The sequence below is a fragment of the Salmo salar genome, chromosome ssa20, assembly GCF_905237065.1.
Source record: "Salmo salar chromosome ssa20, Ssal_v3.1, whole genome shotgun sequence".
NCBI lineage: Eukaryota > Metazoa > Chordata > Actinopteri > Salmoniformes > Salmonidae > Salmo > Salmo salar.
In genome coordinates, this window is record NC_059461.1 from 17820771 (window position 1) to 17841388 (window position 20618).

The window sequence follows — 20618 nt, forward strand, 5'->3', positions numbered from 1 at the left end:
AGCGAGACACAGAGAGAGAGAGAGACACAGAGAGAGAGAGAGACGCAGAGAGAGATACAGAGAGAGAGGGAGAGAGACAGAGAGAGAGAGAGAGACACACAGAGAGAGACACACAGAGAGAGAGGGAGAGAGAGAGAGAGCATGCTTCTTGACTTGCAAACTGTGCAGTTCTCCCCCTGAACTACTGTATGTCTATCACCATATAAATCTGTGATGGCATGGAGGATGTGATTGAAGCCTAGCAGTGTAGTGTAGCAGAGCAGGCCTAATGCACGTAGCAGACACCGAGGCAGCGCAGCAGAGAGAACATGTGGCTGCTGGGTGCAGACGTCGTGGGCAGGCATGGTGGTCCTCCCTGTCCCAGCATCCGTCACTCTCTCTCTCCCTGCTGCTCGAGACATTCTAGAGACTCAACCTCTGTGTATGTCTCTCTCTCTCTCTTTCTCTCTGTGCTGCTCAATACATTCTAGAGACTCAAAACTCTCTCACTTTCACCATAGATTTTTTTTCTCTTTTTCGTTCACTCTTGGTTCATGTAGCTTTCGATATGCATATGCTTTCTACTGGAAATATTTGTTGAGATATTCTGGATTCACCTCGGAGATAGGTAAAGGCCTGCTCTGAAACTCATGACATAGGTAGGCCATTTCCAGGTGTGTTCTCTCCATATAGAAACATATGAGATGAAAGAGGGGAGCACACAGTGCAAGACACCAGCATCTGAGGAGGAGATGGAACAAAGGACATGAGGGGGACGGATAAGATGGGGTGATGGGAGGGGATGTGGGGGGGTAGGGTAGAGGGTATGGGGGGGTCGCACTGTGGGAAACAGCGACTTCCTCTGTCTGTCTGCCAGTGGAGCGAAGTGGAGTGGAGGGGGAGAGCAGAGAGAGAGAGTTGAGCTGCCAGGCTTGGCTTTGGGCTGTCAATGGGACAGAGTCCCCACCACATACAGCAGCAGCAGCAGAGGCAGGAGAGGCAGACCCCAGTGCTTGGCACTGGGCAGGAGCCTCCTGTTTTTCTAGGCGTTCCTCCCTACTGCCACTCTCTTCCTGCTGCTCGGAGGAGGAGGAGGGGTGGGGGGGAGGAGGAGGAGGAGAGGGGCTGAGGGAGGGAGGGGTAGAGGGATGCAAGGCACACACCTTACCTCTCTCCCTCTCTCTCCCTCTGCACACACATCTCTACAGCACCACCACCACCACACCACCCACTCTGACCCGGCATCACACAGCTCGGCGGCCCCTGGACTGCAGCTAGGTGAGTGGGTAAATATTTACACTCCTCCAGCCTGTCTGTGTGTTTAAGTGTGCATAAGTGTGTGTGCATGTGTGTGTGTTCATATGTGATTCTGTGTGTGAGTCTGGCGTTTTGTGAGGTGGCAGGTCGAGCCAATGGGACTTGTCTCCTGTTCCAGACCAAAACAAATTCTCACAATGATGTTTACTTTCCTACAGCGGTGTGCGTGTGTGCGTGTGTGTGTGCGTGCGTGTGTGTGTGTGTGTGTGTGTGTGTGTGTGTGTGTGTGTGTGTGTGAGTGTGTGTGCTGATGCCAGACTCTGTCTGGAGAGCTCTCTGTTGCTGTGGGAGAGACTGATGAGGTGAAGGCTCAGTTTCATGCTAATTCAATTTCTGAAAGTGATGTAATAATTTGGTGCTCCACAATGAAACTGTGATTTGGAAAGGTGATAATGTGTTCTGCATTGTGTTCGGATGATGTAAGTTGTTCTATTTAAGAAAGACAAGTGTTCAGTCATGTCCAGGTCATACGTATCCAGTTAAAAGTGTGAAGATGATCAGGTTTTTGTTCTCAGAGAGGCGACGGCAGCAGAATTAGAACCTTGGGTAGAAAATGTACACAATTGATGACACCATGATTGTGGCACCAGTACAGCAACAAGCACCAGTCTAAGAGCGAGTCCGTGTACATTCTTTAATATTATGTTTTACAAGAGTGAAATGAGTGAATTGCTTGGAGTTAAAGGAGTGGTGATTGTTTTTTTGGGGGGAAAAAAAGTACATGGAAATGTACCATATCAGAGCAACAGATACATAGGGAAATGAATAGAGTGGCACTAGTGAGATGATCCACCTGTTGCTTTTTACTGTTAATGACAAAGCTCCAGGAAGTTTCCCTGGTAAAGGAGGAATTCCCACCAGCTGCTCCGAGGAAGGTAGGCTGTTTGGAAGTGCCTCAGTGTGAAGGAGAAGTATTTGGTAGCTAGACCATTACTCACAAAGGACACATCAATTGCTGTTATGGTCACTGAGGGAAAACAATGTACGCAGAATGAGGTGTGGAACAAACTCGTAGAAGGCACTCTATCACAAAGAGGACTGAGTCCCCAAAGTGGTGTGTACTAGAAACAATGTCTAAAATGTCACTCATTCTGCAAATACATACCACATGCACTCTCTCTCTCCACTCCAAAACACCCGTATCCTCTCCTCTCCTTCCCTCAGCCATGCCTCTGTGTGCACTTTGTATAAGCAGAGCAAGGTCAAGGACTCGTGGAGAGCAACGGGCGATTGAGTGGGAGCAACATCAATTTTCCACTTCACATATGAACGTGAGAAGGCTGCTACGAAAAGGACGAAGGAGGAAGGAGCCCCAGTCTGGTTAAACAGCTCCTCCAGAAAGGATGAGTCTGCCTGGGCCTTCCATCCAGACCAGACAGCCCCGATCTGACCGGCCCCAGCTCCCCACAGCCTCCCCAGGGATAGCCTGCTGTCTGTCTGCTGCCTGCGAAAGAAAAACACCCCTCCTCCCCTGAACAGGGGGCCCCAGGGGGGCAGAGGGCCGGGAGGGGAAAGGGGGACGCAGGGGGGTGTGGCTAGGGGGAGACTCGCGGGGCTGTGTTTACTCTCCTCTGTGGCCCTGTGAAGCCATGTGAGGAGGAAGGCCTGTCTCGACGGCGACAGACTGCGTGGTCTGTGGGAGAGAGAGAAATGGAGAGCGAGAACGAGAGCATGGGAGAGGGAGAGAGATGGAGAGAGAGAAAAAGAGAGCGAGAGAGTTTGGCAGCTGGACACGTTCCAGCTGTGTCTGGGAGGATAATGAACTCCAGGTGTTCCAGCGGGTAGTTTAAGACACCTGTCACCAATATTTAGTGCCAGAAAAAGCCAGACTGCAAACAGGGCTAGACGATCTGTTTGCTTATTTTAAGAAGCCTACCTAACTGGAGTTGTGGGCCTGATGAGGAGGAGAGGTGGGACAGGGGGATGTGCAAGAGGGCCTTTTCTAGTGTCAGAGCGTGTGTATGTCACTGACTGGATGTGTGTATCACGCGCGTGTGTGTGTGTGTGTGTGCGTGCGTGCGTGCGTGCGTGTGCTTGCATGAACGTGTGTGTGTGTGTGTTACCTTACAGTAAACGTCTGGGGCAGCATTCACACTAAGGTGGAAGAAACAAAGACCTACCTGTGTGGAAGGCTAGGCCTTCAGTTAGGAAACTTACCTTAGTCACTCCAGCACTGAGACTTGTTTTACATGCTGCTTCCATGTTCCAAATCCTGTCTCCAACACCTGTGCTCACTCAACAGCCTGTCTTTGTCACCACCTGACTGCGTCTGACGGTTTTCATCCAAGTATACAGTGATTGCCAGTGCACTAAAAAGTCTGAAGACATTTACATTGAAGCCCACACAGATGTGGAACGAATATGTTTCCTCGGAAACACTTTTAAGTGCTCTCACTGCAAGGACAGTAGATCCCTGATATACGCAAAAGCTGAGGACTGTTATAAAAGCCTGTTTTATATCACAGCATACAGATATTTAAGTGTTGTATTCGAATTGGGACTGGTGATCTGTGAACTGTTTACTTCGCACTAATCGTACAGTGATGGAGTCTACTGTAGGAGTCTACTGTATCAGATATACCAATGTAAGTTCATTGAAGATGTCTTTTCATTTTCACAGTGTTCTTCCCATCCTGTTTGTCTGTACCTAGTTCAGGTTTATCGGTGTGAGTCGTCAGCTCCTACCTTTCTGTCCCATTGAGGTGTTTCTGTATATTTGATCGTGTCAGGATGAGGATCTGGTCGTGGGAACAATGTGGGGAGACCAGCCTGGTGTTACTGGGGTTCCTCACCCTGGCTCTGTCTGTAGGAAACCTCTCAACCAGGGGACAGGTACGCTGTCCCGCTCTCTCTCTCTCTTTCTCTACATGGTACATGCTCGCCCAACTCAGGCCTCTCTCTTACACACACTCTCTATCACTGGCATCATTTCAGTCAGTCACACTGCTTGTCTGTTTGTCTGTCTTTCTCTTTTTCCCAGTTGTTCCCTCACTCACTCTTTCTCCCTCTTTCTGGCCCTCGCATCTCCAGACTTTTCTTTGTTACATGTGTTCTTATAAAAACCAACAGCTGTTTTCTCTCACACCTTTTACAAGGAGAGCACAGTACATATCACTTGTCTCCACTCAACCCAGATTGGCAGAGTGACTAGACATGCTTATAATTAGTCACAGTGTGTACAGGGCCTGGTTCTGCTGCTTCTCTCTAAGGGTTCTGTGTTGTGTCTAGGAGGAAGGGGCAGCCTCCAACAGTCTGGAGGACGAGCTGGAGTCCACCACATACTGGTGGGGGGAGTGGGCCAAGTGGACCGCCTGCACGCGCACCTGCGGAGGGGGGGTCATGTCCCAGGAGAGGCACTGTCTCAAACAGAGGTCAGTCCGCTGACAGACAGTTTCTATTCTATACTGTTCTGTTCTATTACATTCTATTCTAACCTGTTCTATTCCGTTGTATTCTATTTTACTCAATAAATGTGTTATTTATCTTCAAATCTCAACATGCAGATATACTAAATCCATTCATTTTCTATCTAAAGAAAGAAAGCAGCTGCTGCTAGAGACAACATGACCTGCACTGGCACTTCGAAGAAATACCTCCTCTGTAACACCAAGGTTAGCATGCATCTATTACTGCCACCCCGTTTCCTGCCGTTAGCAAAATACATGTTGACACAACACCCCACAACCCGAAGCCTATGATGCAGAAGTCAATGTAGACCACACAGCTCTTTTTGTAATCAATTGAGATACAAATTGCTTAAGGTTTAGTACAGCGGCCACAAACCCTGGTCCTGGAGAGGTACAGAGTGAACAGCCTTTTGTCCTAGAGTTGTCACACGTTGTCACACCCTTTCATAATACATTGTAAAACTATTTTAAAATTAAAAATACATGGAGCAGACAGAAAAGTGTGTGTATATTTTCTTTCTTGTGCAGGACTGCCCTTCCTCTGGGAGAAGCTTCAGGGAAGAGCAGTGCTGGTCATTCAACTCACAGGTCTACAATGGCAGGAACTACCACTGGAAACCCCTGTATCCGGGTAAGACACCCATAATAAACCCACTCAGCTCTGTGTCATTCTCTCCTGTGTGGCCTGTCCTTCGAAGCTCGTTATTACACTGTGACCTCTGACCTTTGTATCCATCCATCCACAGATGACTATGTCCATATCTCCAGTAACCCATGTGACCTGCACTGCACCACGGCCGACGGCCAGAGACAACTGATGGTTCCTGCTCGGGACGGAACGTCCTGCAAGTACAGCAACTACAGAGGGGTCTGTGTGGACGGCAGATGTGAGGTCAGGGAACGCTTGTTTCTTCATCTGCTGAGGAGATTGCTTTGCATATTCTGTGAGAATGGCCGAAATGCTTATTATCCTGGTCACACGATAGTGTCAATAGAATAATTCAGTTTACTTGCTATATTCCGTGTGTGTCATACGTTCAACTTGCTTTGCATGTGCCGAAATGATTCAAAATGATCATCATCCTGTTTGTCTTAACATCGTTTCTGCAGCCAATCGGGTGTGATGGAGTACTTTTCTCGCCCAACATGCTGGATAAGTGTGGTGTGTGTCAGGGGGATGGCAGCAGCTGCACCAAGGTCAATGGAAATTTCCGCCGCGGGGCCACCACTTTGGGTAGGAGTGTGTTCAACCTCAACCACAAACTGAGATAGTTTGGGTGTGTGGAGGGATGGATGGGTGGGTGGGTGGCATGGATAGAGGGTAGTGATGGAGGAGATATGTCTCTCCATCTATTCCAAACCTTGAACACACCTATCTGGGACGAGCCCCACAAATATGTCTCTGAAAGAGAACGATAGCCGGTTAGTCTGACAACAAGCTCAATATGTGTTTCTTTAGCCAACTCTTCTGATTTTCAGGCTATTTAGTTGCAGGTAAAATGGAGTCATCATGATGTTTCCTGTCTCCAAGGTTACTCCTTCATCACATCAATCCCTGAGGGCTCCTGGGACATTCAGATCATTGAGAGGAAGAAGTCAGCTGATGTTTTGGGTGGGTACTTCCTTATCCTGCTCACCATGCCATGTATACACATGTCTCTAATGTTCCCTGTTGGCACGGTGTGATGTTGTTATGTTGCATATAAGGTGCAAAACATTTATTCAAGATTTTCAGAAAATACAAAGGATATTTTCTCCCCAGCAATGGGATCCCTATTAATCTTGACAGTGGGAAGCCAGTAAAGGAAGTACATTAATCAACTGAAATGAATCTCTGATGATCTACAGTTGAAGTCGGTAGTTTACATACACCTTAGCCAAATACATTTAAACTCAGTTTTTCACAATTCCTGACATTTAATCCTAGTAAAAATTCCCTGTCTTAGGTTAGTTAGGATCACCAGTTTATTTTAAGAAAGTGAAATGTCAAAATAATAGTAGAGAGAATGATTTATTTCAGCTTTTATTTCTTTCATCACATTCCCAGTGGGTCAGAAGTTTACATACACTGAATTAGTATTTGATAGCATTGCCTTTAAATTGTTTAACTTGGGTCAAACATTTCGGGTATCCTTCCACAAGCTTCCCACAATAAGTTGGGTGAATTCTGTCCCACTCCTCCTGACAAAGCTGGAGTAACCGAGTCAGGTTTGTAGGCCTCCTTGCTCACACACGCTTTTTCAGTTCTGCCCACATATTTTCTATGGGATTGAGGTCAAAGCTTTGTGATGGCCACTCCAACACCTTGACTTTGTTGTCCTTAAGCCATTTTGCCACAACTTTGGAAGTATGCTTGGGGTCATTGTCCATTTGGAAGACCCATTTGTGACCAAACTTTAACTTCCTGACTGATGTCTTGAGATGTTGCTTCAATATATCCACATAATTTTCCTTCCTCATGATGCCAACTATTTTGGGAAGTGCACCAGTCCCTCCTGCAGAAAAGCACCCTCACAACATGATGCTGCCACCCGCGTGCTTCACGGTTGGGATGGTGTTCTTTGGCTTGCAAGCCTCCCCCTTTTTCCTACAAACATAACGATGTTCATTATGGCCAAACAGTTCTATTTTTGTTTCATCAGACCAGAGGACATTTCTCCAAAAAGTAAGATCTTTGTCCCCACATGCAGTTGCAAACTGTAGTCTGGCTTTTTTATGGCAGTCACTTCTTCCTTGCTGAGCGGCCTTTCAGGTTATGTCAATATAGGACTGTGGATATAGATAATTTTGTACCTGTTTCCTCCAGCATCTTCACAAGGTCCTTTGCTGTTGTTCTGGGATTGATTTGTACTTTTCACACCAAAGTACGTTCATCTCTAGGAGACAGAACAGGTCTCCTTCCTGAGTGGTATGATGGCTGCGTGGTCCAATGGTGTTTATACTTGCATACTATTATTTGTACAGATGAACGTGGTACCTTCAGGCATTTGGAAATTGCTCCCAAGGATGAACCAGACTTGCGGAGGTCTACAATTATTTTTCTGAGGTCTTGGCTGATTTCTTTTGATTTTCCCATGTCAAGCAAAGAGGCACTGAGTTTGAAGGTAGGCCTTGAAATACATCCACAGGTACACCTCCAATTGACTCAAATGATGTCAATTAGCCTATCAGAAGCTTCTAAAGCCATGACATAATTTTCTGGAATTTTCCAAGCCGTTTAAAGGCACAGTCAACTTAGTGTATGTAAACTTCTGACCCACTGGAATTGTGATACAGTAAATGATAAGTGAAATAATCTTCCTGTAAACAATTGTTGGAAAAATTATTTGTGTCATGCACAAAGTAGATGTCCTAACCGACTTGCCAAAACTATAGTTTTTTAACAAGAAATTAGTGGAGTGGTTGAAAAACGAGTTTTAATGACTCCAACCTGAGTGTATGTAAACTTCCCACTTCAACTGTATATACTTTAATTTCCTTTGCGATCTCTTGAATTGACTGTATCCATTTATGGTCATGTATGGGGAGGAGAAATTCCAGTGTACATCAGAGATATGACCTTTCTGTAGAGTCAACCAACCGGTCCTCCTCCAATGGTCCTCCATCCCCTCCATGAGACTATGTTCTATCCTATCCCTCCACAGCTGTGACCGATCAGGCGGGGAACTTCTTCTTCAATGGGAACTACAAGGTGGACAGCCCCCAGAACTTCCATGCGGCGGGGACCGTCTTCAAATACCGGCGGCCCATGGATGTGTATGAGACGGGGATCGAGTACATCGTAGCCAAAGGGCCCATCGACCAGGCCATCAATGTTCTGGTACTGTATCCTGCTGAGGTCTGCTCTGCTCCCTCCCCTCATCTGGCAGCCAGGGCCTCTGGTAATGTCTAGTTTAGAAGTAGTGTACACGTATCCAGTAGCTTGCAGGTGCAGGGTAAAAGAAGGAAAAGTTCTGCAAGATAGATACCTGCAAACTGATAATGCTCCTTCAGTTTCATTGCGCATCTTTTCGTGTTAAAGCGTTACACAGTAAAACTTAACAATAGTGTACATGTATCTTATATTTTCTTTCATGGCCTCACTCACTGGCAATCAAGCCCCATGTCTGAATGAGTGCAGGCAGGCTAGATGGCTGACTCTAACAGCAGTCGTGTACTGTACAGTATTTACTGTATATGTGCAATTGACTGAGTTTGATAGGAGGGAGGAGGGAATGGGTGAGCTCTCGGTCTCTGGTGCTATGCTGGTCTGTCTCTGCTGCTTGCATGTTCTCTCTTAAGTCATCCAAAAAAAGACCTTGGCAAATACCTGGTCAGTAATAATTCTGTTTGACTGTGCTGTATTTGTGCCCGATGTAGTTTATTACGTAGAGCATTACCGCTGGTGTAAGGCACTGTAAAAGAGAAGTATAACTAACATCCTTTAATCCAAAGAATCCGTCTGACCCCCACCCTCCCTCAACCACTATTTCTCCTCATAGGTGTGGAACCAGAATGGTCGTATTCCTTACATCACGTACGAGTACACCGTCCTGAGAGAGTCTCTGTCCCCCGTCCCTCAACCTCCCGTCTACACTGGCCCCGACAGCACCGCCCCAGGGGTTTCCATGGAGATGGGCAGTATGGTGGCCCCCAACGGGAGCACGTATGACAAGGTGGCCCCTGAGACCCAGAGGAACCAGGTGCTGAAAAAGGGGTCCAAGGCGGCAGGGGCAGAGGACCAGAAAGGCCAGGAGACCAACGAGGTGTATGAGGAGACAGGTGCCATCGGCTGTCACCAGGACAGCCCAACCCCACCACAATACACAGGTAACACCAGTATACTACAAACCAAAAAACCAATACAATAACCATAACACAAATAATCCTAATTATACATAACCCCAATGCACAAGTGATTAACGCAGGTAACTGGGAGGGAGGGTGGGAGGGAGAGAGGGAGAGAGGGAGGGAGAGAGAGTAGTTCTCGACTTGCAGACTGTGCAGTTCTCCCCCTGAACTACTGTATGTATCACCATATAAATCAGTTCACCACTCAGATATCAGATGAGATAAAATGTTGTTTTAAAAAAAAAAGAGAGTCCTCGCTGCTGGCCCTTTGGAGTCCTGCATTATTCACAGGCATATATACAAAGAGGAGCTGGGGAGATTAAAAATTCAGAGAGCTCTGGCATTTTCTCCTTTTTTTAAATGGCTGCATCACAAACATGAGTGGTAATGAGTGCAGGCCGACCTGCCTGTACCAAGCTCTCAGACAGCCCTTCCACTTAGACTGTGGGACAGTTATGCAGGGAGTTTGGCCATCGGGTGAGACCGAGGCCCTCTCGACTGCCTTATGGAATATGTTGAAAGGCTTTGTGTGCTGTTTTGTTGTAGTGCACAAACTGCACATAAAATTCCTCTTTAATTAAAGAAGCACCAACAGTTTTTCCTGACCACCTGACCAGGAAACACGTCTGGTGCGACTTAGTATAAGACTTTCTCCCACTTTAATCATTTCTCTATCTTTCCACACCCTTCTTGTTATCCCAACAGACGGCAACAGCAGTCACACAGGCAGCGTAGCAGTCCCTGCCCCGGCAGCCAGCAGGCCTTTAGAGGAGGGGCCAGACTCAGAGAACCTCATCTGGAGAGTCTTGCTGGGCGAGCAGATTGGTCCAGATGAGCTGCTCACCAACATCTCAACCAATCAGCTCCTGACGGAGGGAGAGGGTGTGTTCTCATTGGAGGTGGACTATAGCAGTGTGGAGCAGGGAGGCTTGTTCCCCCTCAACAGCTCTCTGGGGGAGTTCAGTCTGGGCCCGCGGAGGAATGATTCTGGAGACCTGCTGTACCCCAACAGGACGCTACTGACAGGGATGAGGAGCAACAATCGCACCAACAGAACCAGGTAGAGTAAGGAGGGATCCACACAATGTTGAGCAGAAGTAAAGAGGCAATGTTGGCCCAACGTCAGCTTGCTATCTGGTATAGGAACCCGTCCAAACAATATCACTTCAGAATCACGTCCACAACCCCTCTGGTCTTCCTCTTCCACCTCTAATACTCTTCACTTAGTGATGCTGCAGCTGAGGGGTTAGAGTGAACACTACAGACCCACTGGATACACACTGGTTGAATCAACGTCCATGTCATTTCAATGAAATTACGTTGAACCAACGTGGAATAGATGTTGAATTGACGTCTGTGCGAAGTGGGGAGTCCTTCTCTCTCTAAGTAAGGACTGAAGTGAAGGGCTGTGACGATACCAGTATCGCAATATGTTTTCCATGGAAAAAAATGAAAACACGAAGCAGACCAAACTATTTGGTCCTTTAAAAGCCTGCTTTGTAAAATATAGCTTGGAAAATATTTACATGTGACTGTGGATGACAACATAATGATGTTTGTTTCCAACATTAAGGCTGTTTTCCTAAAGAAGTTAAATACGCTTCGTGTTTTGTTTCCTTACCACGATACTGACGCGTATCGCGATATTGGTATCGTCCCGGCCCTACTGGAGTGAGTCATTTCAAGGCCCGGAGCAGAGGGGCATGTAAAAGGGCTGGATATTCTCATCAGGAAAAGGGCCCATGCTGCTGGCTGGGCTGGCTGGGGGAATGGAATGTGCTCCAGGCTGGCTTCTGGCCCCATCCATCCCTTACTTCTTTTTTCTTTTTGAGACTTCCAAAGAATCGCATGGAGAGGAGACAGCCAAAGAATCACATGGAGAGAAGACTGCCAAAGAATCACATGGAGAGGAGACAGCCAAAGAATCGCATGGAGAGGAGACAGCCAAAGAATCACATGGAGAGGAGACAGCCAAATTATCACCTGGAGAGAAGACTGCCAAAGAATCACATGGAGAGAAGACTGCCAAAGAATCACATGGAGAGGAGACAGCCAAAGAATCGCATGGAGAGGAGACAGCCAAAGAATCACATGGAGAGAAGACTGCCAAAGAATCACATGGAGAGAAGACTGCCAAAGAATCACATGGAGAGGAGACAGCCAAAGAATCGCATGGAGAGGAGACAGCCAAAGAATCGCATGGAGAGGAGACAGCCAAAGAATCACATGGAGAGGAAACAGCCAAAGAATCGCATGGAGAGGAGACAGCCAAAGAATCACATGGAGAGAAGACTGCCAAAGAATCACATGGAGAGAAGACTGCCAAAGAATCACATGGAGAGGAGACAGCCAAAGAATCGCATGGAGAGGAGACAGCCAAAGAATCACATGGAGAGAAGACTGCCAAAGAATCACATGGAGAGAAGACTGCCAAAGAATCACATGGAGAGGAGACAGCCAAAGAATCGCATGGAGAGGAGACAGCCAAAGAATCACATGGAGAGAAGACTGCCAAAGAATCACATGGAGAGGAGACAGCCAAAGAATCGCATGGAGAGGAGACAGCCAAAGAATCACATGGAGAGAAGACTGCCAAAGAATCACATGGAGAGAAGACTGCCAAAGAATCACATGGAGAGGAGACAGCCAAAGAATCGCATGGAGAGGAGACAGCCAAAGAATCACATGGAGAGAAGACTGCCAAAGAATCGCATGGAGAGGAGACAGCCAAAGAATCGCATGGAGAGGAGACAGCCAAAGAATCACATGGAGAGGAGACAGCCAAAGAATCGCATGGAGAGGAGACAGCCAAAGAATCGCATGGAGAGGAGACAGCCAAAGAATCGCATGGAGAGGAGACAGCCAAAGAATCGCATGGAGAGGAGACAGCCAAATTATCACCTGGAGAGGAGACAGCCAAAGAATCACATGGAGAGGAGACAGCCAAAGAATCGCATGGAGAGGAGACAGCCAAAGAATCACATGGAGAGGAGGAGACAGCCAAAGAATCACATGGAGAGGAGACAGCCAAAGAATCACATGGAGAGGAGGAGACAGCCAAAGAATCGCATGGAGAGGAGGAGACAGCCAAAGAATCGCATGGAGAGGAGACAGTCAAAGAATCACATGGAGAGGAGACAGCCAAAGAATCACATGGAGAGGAGACAGCCAAAGAATCGCATGGAGAGGAGACAGCCAAAGAATCACATGGAGAGGAGACAGCCAAAGAATCGCATGGAGAGGAGACAGCCAAAGAATCGCATGGAGAGGAGACAGCCAAAGAATCGCATGGAGAGGAGACAGCCAAAGAATCACATGGAGAGGAGACAGCCAAAGAATCACATGGAGAGGAGACAGCCAAAGAATCACATGGAGAGGAGACAGCCAAAGAATCACATGGAGAGGAGACAGCCAAAGAATCACATGGAGAGGAGACAGCCAAAGAATCACATGGAGAGGAGACAGCCAAAGAATCACATGGAGAGGAGACAGCCAAAGAATCACATGGAGAGGAGACAGCCAAAGAATCGCATGGAGAGGAGACAGCCAAAGAATCGCATGGAGAGGAGACAGCCAAAGAATCGCATGGAGAGGAGACAGCCAAAGCGCAGGGCTGGCTGGGGTAGCATTCCATCATATTTATAATTCATGTTGGCTTCCCTGCACTGTGTCCAAACACCGCTTTGCCAGTTCTCCTGCCAGAGCCCCATAAAACACATCACATGACACACCGTCTTCCCCTGCCCTGGGGAGAAGAATGGATTGGAGGAGAAGAAGAAGAGGAGGATGAGGGGGGGAGGAGAGGAAAAGAGGAGGAGGATGAGTAGGAGGAGGAGGGGGACAGATGAGAGGAAAGGAGGAAGGGAAGGAGGAGGAGGAGGAGGAGAAAAAATGGGATACGGTCCACTTAAAAGCAAATAATTCAAGGTATTTGCGGCAAAGTGAAAAATATGACTGGGAAGAAACATACTGTCAGACTATAGTCACCTCTAGGGATAAATGTGCAGGAATTAGTCACAGTTACACTGAGATATGCCGGTTAAGAATGATTCAAAGTTCCTGTGTATTTTCAAATAAACATCTCTGCTCTGGCTATAAAAAAAACAGCCAGTGATATGACAAGAATGTTCATGTCACTTTTATGTGAATTAATGAAAAACAGAATGTCGCTGGCTGTTATGATTTGGAGGGTGAGGTGAATCAGCCGTGTGTGTGTGTGTGTGTGTGTGTGTGTGTGTGTGTGTGTGTGTGTGTGTGTGTGTGTGTGTGTGTGTGTGTGTGTGTGTGTGTGTGTGTGTGTGTGTGTGTGTGTGTGTGTGTGTGTGTGTGTGTGTGTGTGTGTGTGTGTGTGTGTGTGTGTGTCTGTGTGAGAGAGAGAGAGCTGGGGTTCAGTGGGTTTACTGGGAAGGCCTGGACATGTCTTGTTTGACTGTGTGAAACCTTGTGAAAACCATATTGTCATGTTGTGTTTGACAGGACTAATCAGAGGTTCCTGCAGAAGAACTTCAAGCTGAGCCCTGCAGACATGTACCGCTGGAAACTGTCTTCTCAGGAACCCTGCTCCTCCACCTGCTCTATAGGTAAACACACACACACACACACACACACACACACACACACACACACACACACACACACACACACACACACACACACACACACACACACACACACACACACACACACACACAGTATGTATGGATTAGTTTATGAAATTGTAAGTTATAATTTCTGCTGCAGGAGTGTCAAAGTCCTTTGCCATGTGTGTTCGCTACGACGGCGCTGAGGTGAATGACATGCACTGTGACACTATGACCCGACCTGAGCCTGTTCATGACTTCTGCATTGGGAGGGAGTGTCAGCCCAGGTATGCACCAGAAAACAACACACTGAGAAAGTACTTAAAGGACTGTTTACCAGTCGGACGATTCTTGAAGTGATGCAAATTTCTTTGAGAACAATGTTTGCCTCTTGGCCATTACCATTTTATTTAAGATTTGATTTAATTTACTTCAGAAGATATCTAATTGTGCCTGAACTCTGCTCTATTTGCATCCCCTCACCCTTAGGTGGGAGGCGAGCAGCTGGAGTGAGTGTTCTCGTACCTGTGGTGAGGGCTTCCAGTTCCGTCTGGTGCGCTGCTGGAAGATGCTGTCCCCTGGGCTGGACAGCTCTGTGTACAGTGACCTCTGCACCCTGGCAGAGCTGGAGAGGCCCCTGGAGCGCCGCGCCTGTAAGAGCCCAACCTGTGGCCCCCAATGGGAGGTGGCCGAGTGGACTGAGGTGGGTGGAGCTATACTGTGGGAGTGGATGGTGGGACAGGGGTTGTGTGTGTGTGTGTGTGTGTGTGTGTGTGTGTGTGTGTGTGTGTGTGTGTGTGTGTGTGTGTGTGTGTGTGTGTGTGTGTGTGTGTGTGTGTGTGTGTGTGTGTGGTATTTGCCATGGTAGTTCCAATGGCAGGTAAAGAAATGACTGAGTAGGAACACTATAGTAGGTAGATTGTTGCATCCAACTGTTTGAGCAGCTGTAGGTGATATTGAAGGTGAGTGTGTCCTCTCTCCTCTTTCCTGTACAGTGTCCAGCGAAGTGTGGCCGCAGGGCCCAGGTGACCCGGGAGGTCAGGTGTTCAGATGAAACCAAGTCATGTGATCCCCTGACCCGCCCCCATAACACCAAGAACTGCACAGGCCCGCCCTGCGAGCGCCAGTGGACTGTGTCAGAGTGGGGGCCGGTGAGTACACTGCTTCCGCTCACTACTACATTTCTATGGTACGTCGATGACTGATACTGGCTGTTTCTCTGGATGAGTAATACTATGTGTTATTGCCGTGTCATCCCCGTTGAAACTGTGACCTCTGCAGTGCTCTGGGTCATGCGGCCAGGGGAAGATGGTACGTCACGTGTACTGTAAGACACCAGAGGGCCGTGTGGTGCCTGAATCCCAGTGCTCTCCGGAGAATAAGCCCCTGGCAATCCACCCCTGTGGGGAGAAGGACTGTGCCCCACACTGGCTCACTCAGGATTGGGAGAGTGTAAGGCAACTGGGTCGTTTTGTTAATGTTCTGTTGATCTTCTGTCGGATGTTTTATTGATATTCTATATATGGTCTCTTAATGCCCTGTTTCTGTCCTATTTTGACAATGTTTACTTGATGTTCTCTTGATGTTCTGTTGGTGTTCTCTTAATGTTTTGACAATGTTATCCCAACGTTCTGTTGATGTTCTATAGATGTTTTCTTTATGTTCTCTTGGTTAGAGATTCATTAGTTGAAAGCAGTCTTTTTTTCCTCTCAGTGTAACACGACATGTGGCCGCGGTGTGAAGTGGAGAATTGTGCAGTGCGCCGGCATCACTGCTGGGAAGTTCCAGACCCACGACGACGAGGCTTGTGGTGCCAGTAAGAGGCCAGAGGACGAGAACACCTGCTTCGAGAGGCCCTGTTTCAAGTGGTACACCACGCCCTGGTCTGAGGTGAATACCATTTCAACCATGACATTGTTCACAAAGGCAGTCGGTCACACTCACCTGCTACAAATATCATACCCCCAAGATATGCTAACCTCTGACCATTACAATAACAGGGGAGGTTAGCATTTTATATCATACCCCCAAGATATGCTAACCTCTGACCATTACAATAACAGGGGAGGTTAGCATTTTGGGGGGGATGATATTGATGCTGCTGTAACTTTCTAACTGATCATTATTCACAATTAATTCAGAACTATCCATCCATTCTACAGTAACATCCACATTACTGTAGAATTGTTTAGAAACAAATTATATTCTTTTACAAGCTTGATGTTATCATTGCATCCTAGGAATATGGACCGAATACTAAACGTTTGACAAATTTAATACACAAAAAAGAAACGTCCCTTTTTCAGGACCCTGCCTTTCAAAGGTAATTCGTAAAAATCCAAATAACTTCACAGATCTTCATTGTAAAGGGTTTAACCTCTCTAGGGTCGGCGGGACGAAATCGTCCCACCTACGTAACAGCCAGTGGAATCCTGTGGTGCGTTATTCAAATACCATAGAAATGCTATTACTTCAATTTCTCAAACATATGACTATTTTACACCATTTTAAAGACAAGACTCTTGTTAATCTAACCACACTGTCCGATTTCAAAAAGGCTTTACAATGAAAGCAAAACATTAGATTATGTCAGCAGAGTACCCAGCCAGAAATAATCAGACACCCATTTTTCAAGCTAGCATATAATGTCACATAAATCCAAACCACAGCTAAATGCAGCACTAACCTTTGATGATCTTCATCAGATGACACACCTAGGACATTATGTTATACAATGCATGCATGTTTTGTTCAATCAAGTTCATATTTATATCAAAAAACAGCTTTTTACATTAGCATGTGACGTTCAGAACTAGCATACTAGTAAACTTCCGGTGAATTTACAAAAAATTTACTAAATTACTCACGATAAACGTTAACAAAAAGCATAACAATTATTTTAAGAATTATAGATACAGAACTCCTCTATGCACTCGATATGTCCGATTTTAAAATAGCTTTTCGGTGAAAGCACATTTTGCAATATTCTGAGTAGATAGCCCGGCATCACAGGGCTAGCTATTTAGACACCCAGCAAGTTTAGCACTCACCAAAGTCAGAGTTACTATAAGAAAAATGTTATTACCTTTGGTGTTCTTCGTCAGAATGCACTCCCAGGACTTCTACTTCAATAACAAATGTTGGTTTGGTCCCAAATAATCCATAGTTATATCCAAATATCCTCTGTTTTGTTTGTGCGTTCAAGACACTATCCGAATGGTAAAGATGGGTGACGAGCACAACGCATTTCGTGACAAAAAATGTATAAATATTCCATTACCGTACTTCGAAGCATGTCAACCGCTGTTTAAAATCAATTTTTATGCAATTTTTCTCGTAAAAAAGCGATAATATTCCGACTGGGAAACTGCGTTTAGGTAAAAAGACGAAAGAAAATAAAGCATGGGGTCGACTCGTGCACGCGCCTAAGCCCATTGTCCTCTGATCGGCCACTTGCCAAAAGCGCTAATGTGTTTCAGCCTGGGGCTGGAATTACATCATTCAGCTTTTTCCCGCCTTCTGAGAGCCTATGGGAGCCGTAGGAAGTGTCACGTAACAGCAGAGATCCCCTGTTTTGGATAGAGATGATCAAGGAGGGCAAGAAATGGTCAGACAGGCCACTTCCTGTAAGGAATCTTCTCAGGTTTTTGCCTGCCATATGAGTTCTGTTATACTCACAGACACCATTCAAACAGTTTTAGAAACTTTAGGGTGTTTTCTATCCAAAGCCAATAATTATATGCATATTCTAGTTACTGGGCAGGAGTAGTAACCAGATTAAATCGGGTACGTTTTTTATCCCGCCGTGCAAATACTGCCCCCTATCCCCAACAGGTTAAACACTGTTTCCCAAGCTTGTTCAATGAACCATAAACAATTAATGAACATGCACCTGTGGAACGGTCGTTAAGACACTAACAGCTTACAGACGGTAGGCAATTAAGGTCACAGTTACGAAAACTTAGGACTCTAAAGAGGCCTTTCTACTGACTCTGAAAAACACCAAAAGAAAGATGCTCAGGGTCCCTGAGTCTGCGTGAATGTGCCTTAGGCCTGCTGCAAGGAGGCATGAGGACTGTAGATGTGGCCAGGGCAATAAATTGCAATGTCCGTACTGTGAGACGCCCAAGACAGCGCTACAGGGAGACAGGACGGACAGCTGATCGTCCTCACAGTGGCAGTGCATGTGTAACAACACCTGCACAGGATTGGTACATCTGAACATCACACCTGCTGGATAGGTACAGGATTTCAACAACAACTGCCTGAGTTACACCAGGAACGCACAATCCCTCCATCAGTGCTCAGACTGTCCGCAATAGGCTGAGAGAGGCTGGACTGAGGGCTTGTAGGCCTGTTGTAAGGTAGGTCCTCACCAGACATCACCGGCAACGTCGACTATGGGCACAAATCCACCGTCGCTGGACCAGACAGGACTGGCAAAAAGTGCTCTTCACTGACGAGTGAAGAGCACCAGGGGTGAGACAAAGGAATGAACGTTACACCGAGGCCTGTACTCTGGAGCGGGATTAATTTGGAGGTGGAGGGTCCATCATGGTCTGGGGCGGTGTGTCACAGCATCATCGGACTGAGCATGTTGTCATTGCAGGCAATCTCAACGCTGTGCGTTACAGGGAAGACATCCTCCTCCCTCATGTGCTACCCTTCCTGCAGGCTCATCCTGACATAACCCTCCAGCATGACAATGCCACCAGCCATACTGCTCATTCTGTGTGTGATTTCCTGCAAGACCGGAATGTCAATATTCTGCCATGGCCAGCGAAGAGCCCGGATCTCAATCTCATTGAGCACGCCTGGGACCTGTTGGATCGGAGGGTGAGGGCTAGGGCCATTCCCCCCAGAAATGTCCGGGAACTTGCAGGTGCCTTGGTGGAAGAGTGGGGTAACATCTCACAGCAAGAACTGTCAAATCTGGTGCAGTCCATGAGGAGGAGATGCACTTCAGTACTTAATGCAGCTGGTGGCCACACCAGATACTGACTGTTACTTTTGATATTGACCCCCCCCCCCACTCTGGTATAACCCTGGTATAACTCTGGTATAACCCTGGAATAACCCTGGTATAACCCTGGTATAGTGCTGATGTGTGGTGTGTTCACTCCCCAGTGCACTAAGACATGTGGTGTGGGTGTCCGGATGAGAGATGTGAAGTGCTACCAGGGCAGGGAGATCGTGAGAGGTTGTGACCCCCTGACCAAGCCTGTGGCCAAGCAGACCTGCGCCCTGCAACCTTGTCCCACTGAACCCCCAGGTACGTAAGCAAAAGCCTGGTCCCAAATCTGTTTGAGATGCCTTGCCAACTCCAATGACCATAGGAGTTAGCAAGACAACACAAACAGATCTGGGATCAGGCTATGTAAGCAGTAAATTACTCTGGCAACTTTAGGAGAGTTACAGTCTAGTCACAGGCAAAAGTCAACCGCGGAGTACAGCATGTTTAAAGCACCTTTTTTTATTGTATTATTTAAGTACACCTCTTTCTTTCATAACAGCCTAAGGTCCTGAGCATTTAGATTGTGGAGGTAAAAAGGCATTGATTGATTAATTCATTCATTCATTCATTCATTGATAGGTTTATCATTACAGTATTTTCGGATCGTGATGAGGCTACTTTTTCCATATCATTGAACATACCATATATGTCTCTCTGCCATGCAGATGAGAGCTGTCAGGACCGTCCCACCACCAACTGCTCTCTGGCTCTGAAGGTGAACCTGTGCAGTCACTGGTACTACAGCAAGGCCTGCTGCCACTCCTGCAGGGCCCAGCACGCCTCTTAGTATTGCCTGACACCTACAAAACCTTACCCTGCAGCTCTCCAACCCCCACTCCCTACCTCCAGCAGACCCCCACAAACCCCTTACCTCCAACCACTGCAAACCCATACCCGCAACCCACTTACTTCCAGCCAAAGAGCCCTCTACCCCAGACTACTAGTCGACAAACTACCCCCCAGTAGGTTACTCTACTACCCCCAGTATGTTACTCTATTACCCCCCCATAGGTTACTCTACTACTACCCCCCAGTAGGTTACTCTACTACTACTACTACTACTACTACCCCTCCCAATAGGTTACTCTACTACTACCCCCCCAATAGGTTACTCTACTACTACCCCCCCAATAGGTTACTCTACTACTACCCCCCCAATAGGTTACTCTACTACTACCCCCAATAGGTTACTCTACTACTACCCCCAATAGGTTACTCTACTACCCCCCCAATAGGTTACTCTACTACCCCCCAATAGGTTACTCTACTACTACCCCCCCCAATAGGTTACTCTACTACTACCCCCCAATAGGTTACTCTACTACTACCCCCCCAATAGGTTACTCTACTACTACCCCCAATAGGTTACTCTACTACCCCCCAATAGGTTACTCTACAACTACCCCCCCCCAATAGGTTACTCTACTACTACCCCCCCAATAGGTTACTCTACTACTACCCCCAATAGGTTACTCTACTACTACCCCTCCC

At 47.0% G+C, this 20618-nt stretch overlaps 1 protein-coding gene across 2 annotated transcripts; it reads left to right on the forward strand.

Moving 5' to 3' along the window:
• The first annotated feature begins 1124 nt into the window (after positions 1–1124).
• adamtsl2 (ADAMTS-like 2) lies at positions 1125–20191 on the forward strand. Of its 2 annotated transcripts, XM_014160582.2 has the most exons (19): positions 1125–1257; positions 4026–4128; positions 4525–4667; positions 4832–4907; positions 5232–5334; positions 5450–5595; positions 5814–5937; positions 6235–6315; positions 8348–8523; positions 9185–9512; positions 10239–10593; positions 14010–14113; positions 14274–14400; positions 14603–14816; positions 15109–15264; positions 15395–15565; positions 15827–16003; positions 19241–19385; positions 19793–20191. In XM_014160582.2, the coding sequence occupies exons 2-19, from the start codon at positions 4027–4029 to the stop codon at positions 19912–19914; spliced, it is 2850 nt and encodes a 949-aa protein (XP_014016057.1). In that variant the 5' UTR covers positions 1125–1257; position 4026; the 3' UTR covers positions 19915–20191. The 2 variants fall into 2 exon arrangements, with proteins under 2 accessions (XP_014016057.1, XP_014016058.1); XM_014160583.2 differs by lacking the exon at positions 1125–1257 and having other exon boundaries at positions 3910–4128.
• The last annotated feature ends 427 nt before the right edge of the window (positions 20192–20618 follow it).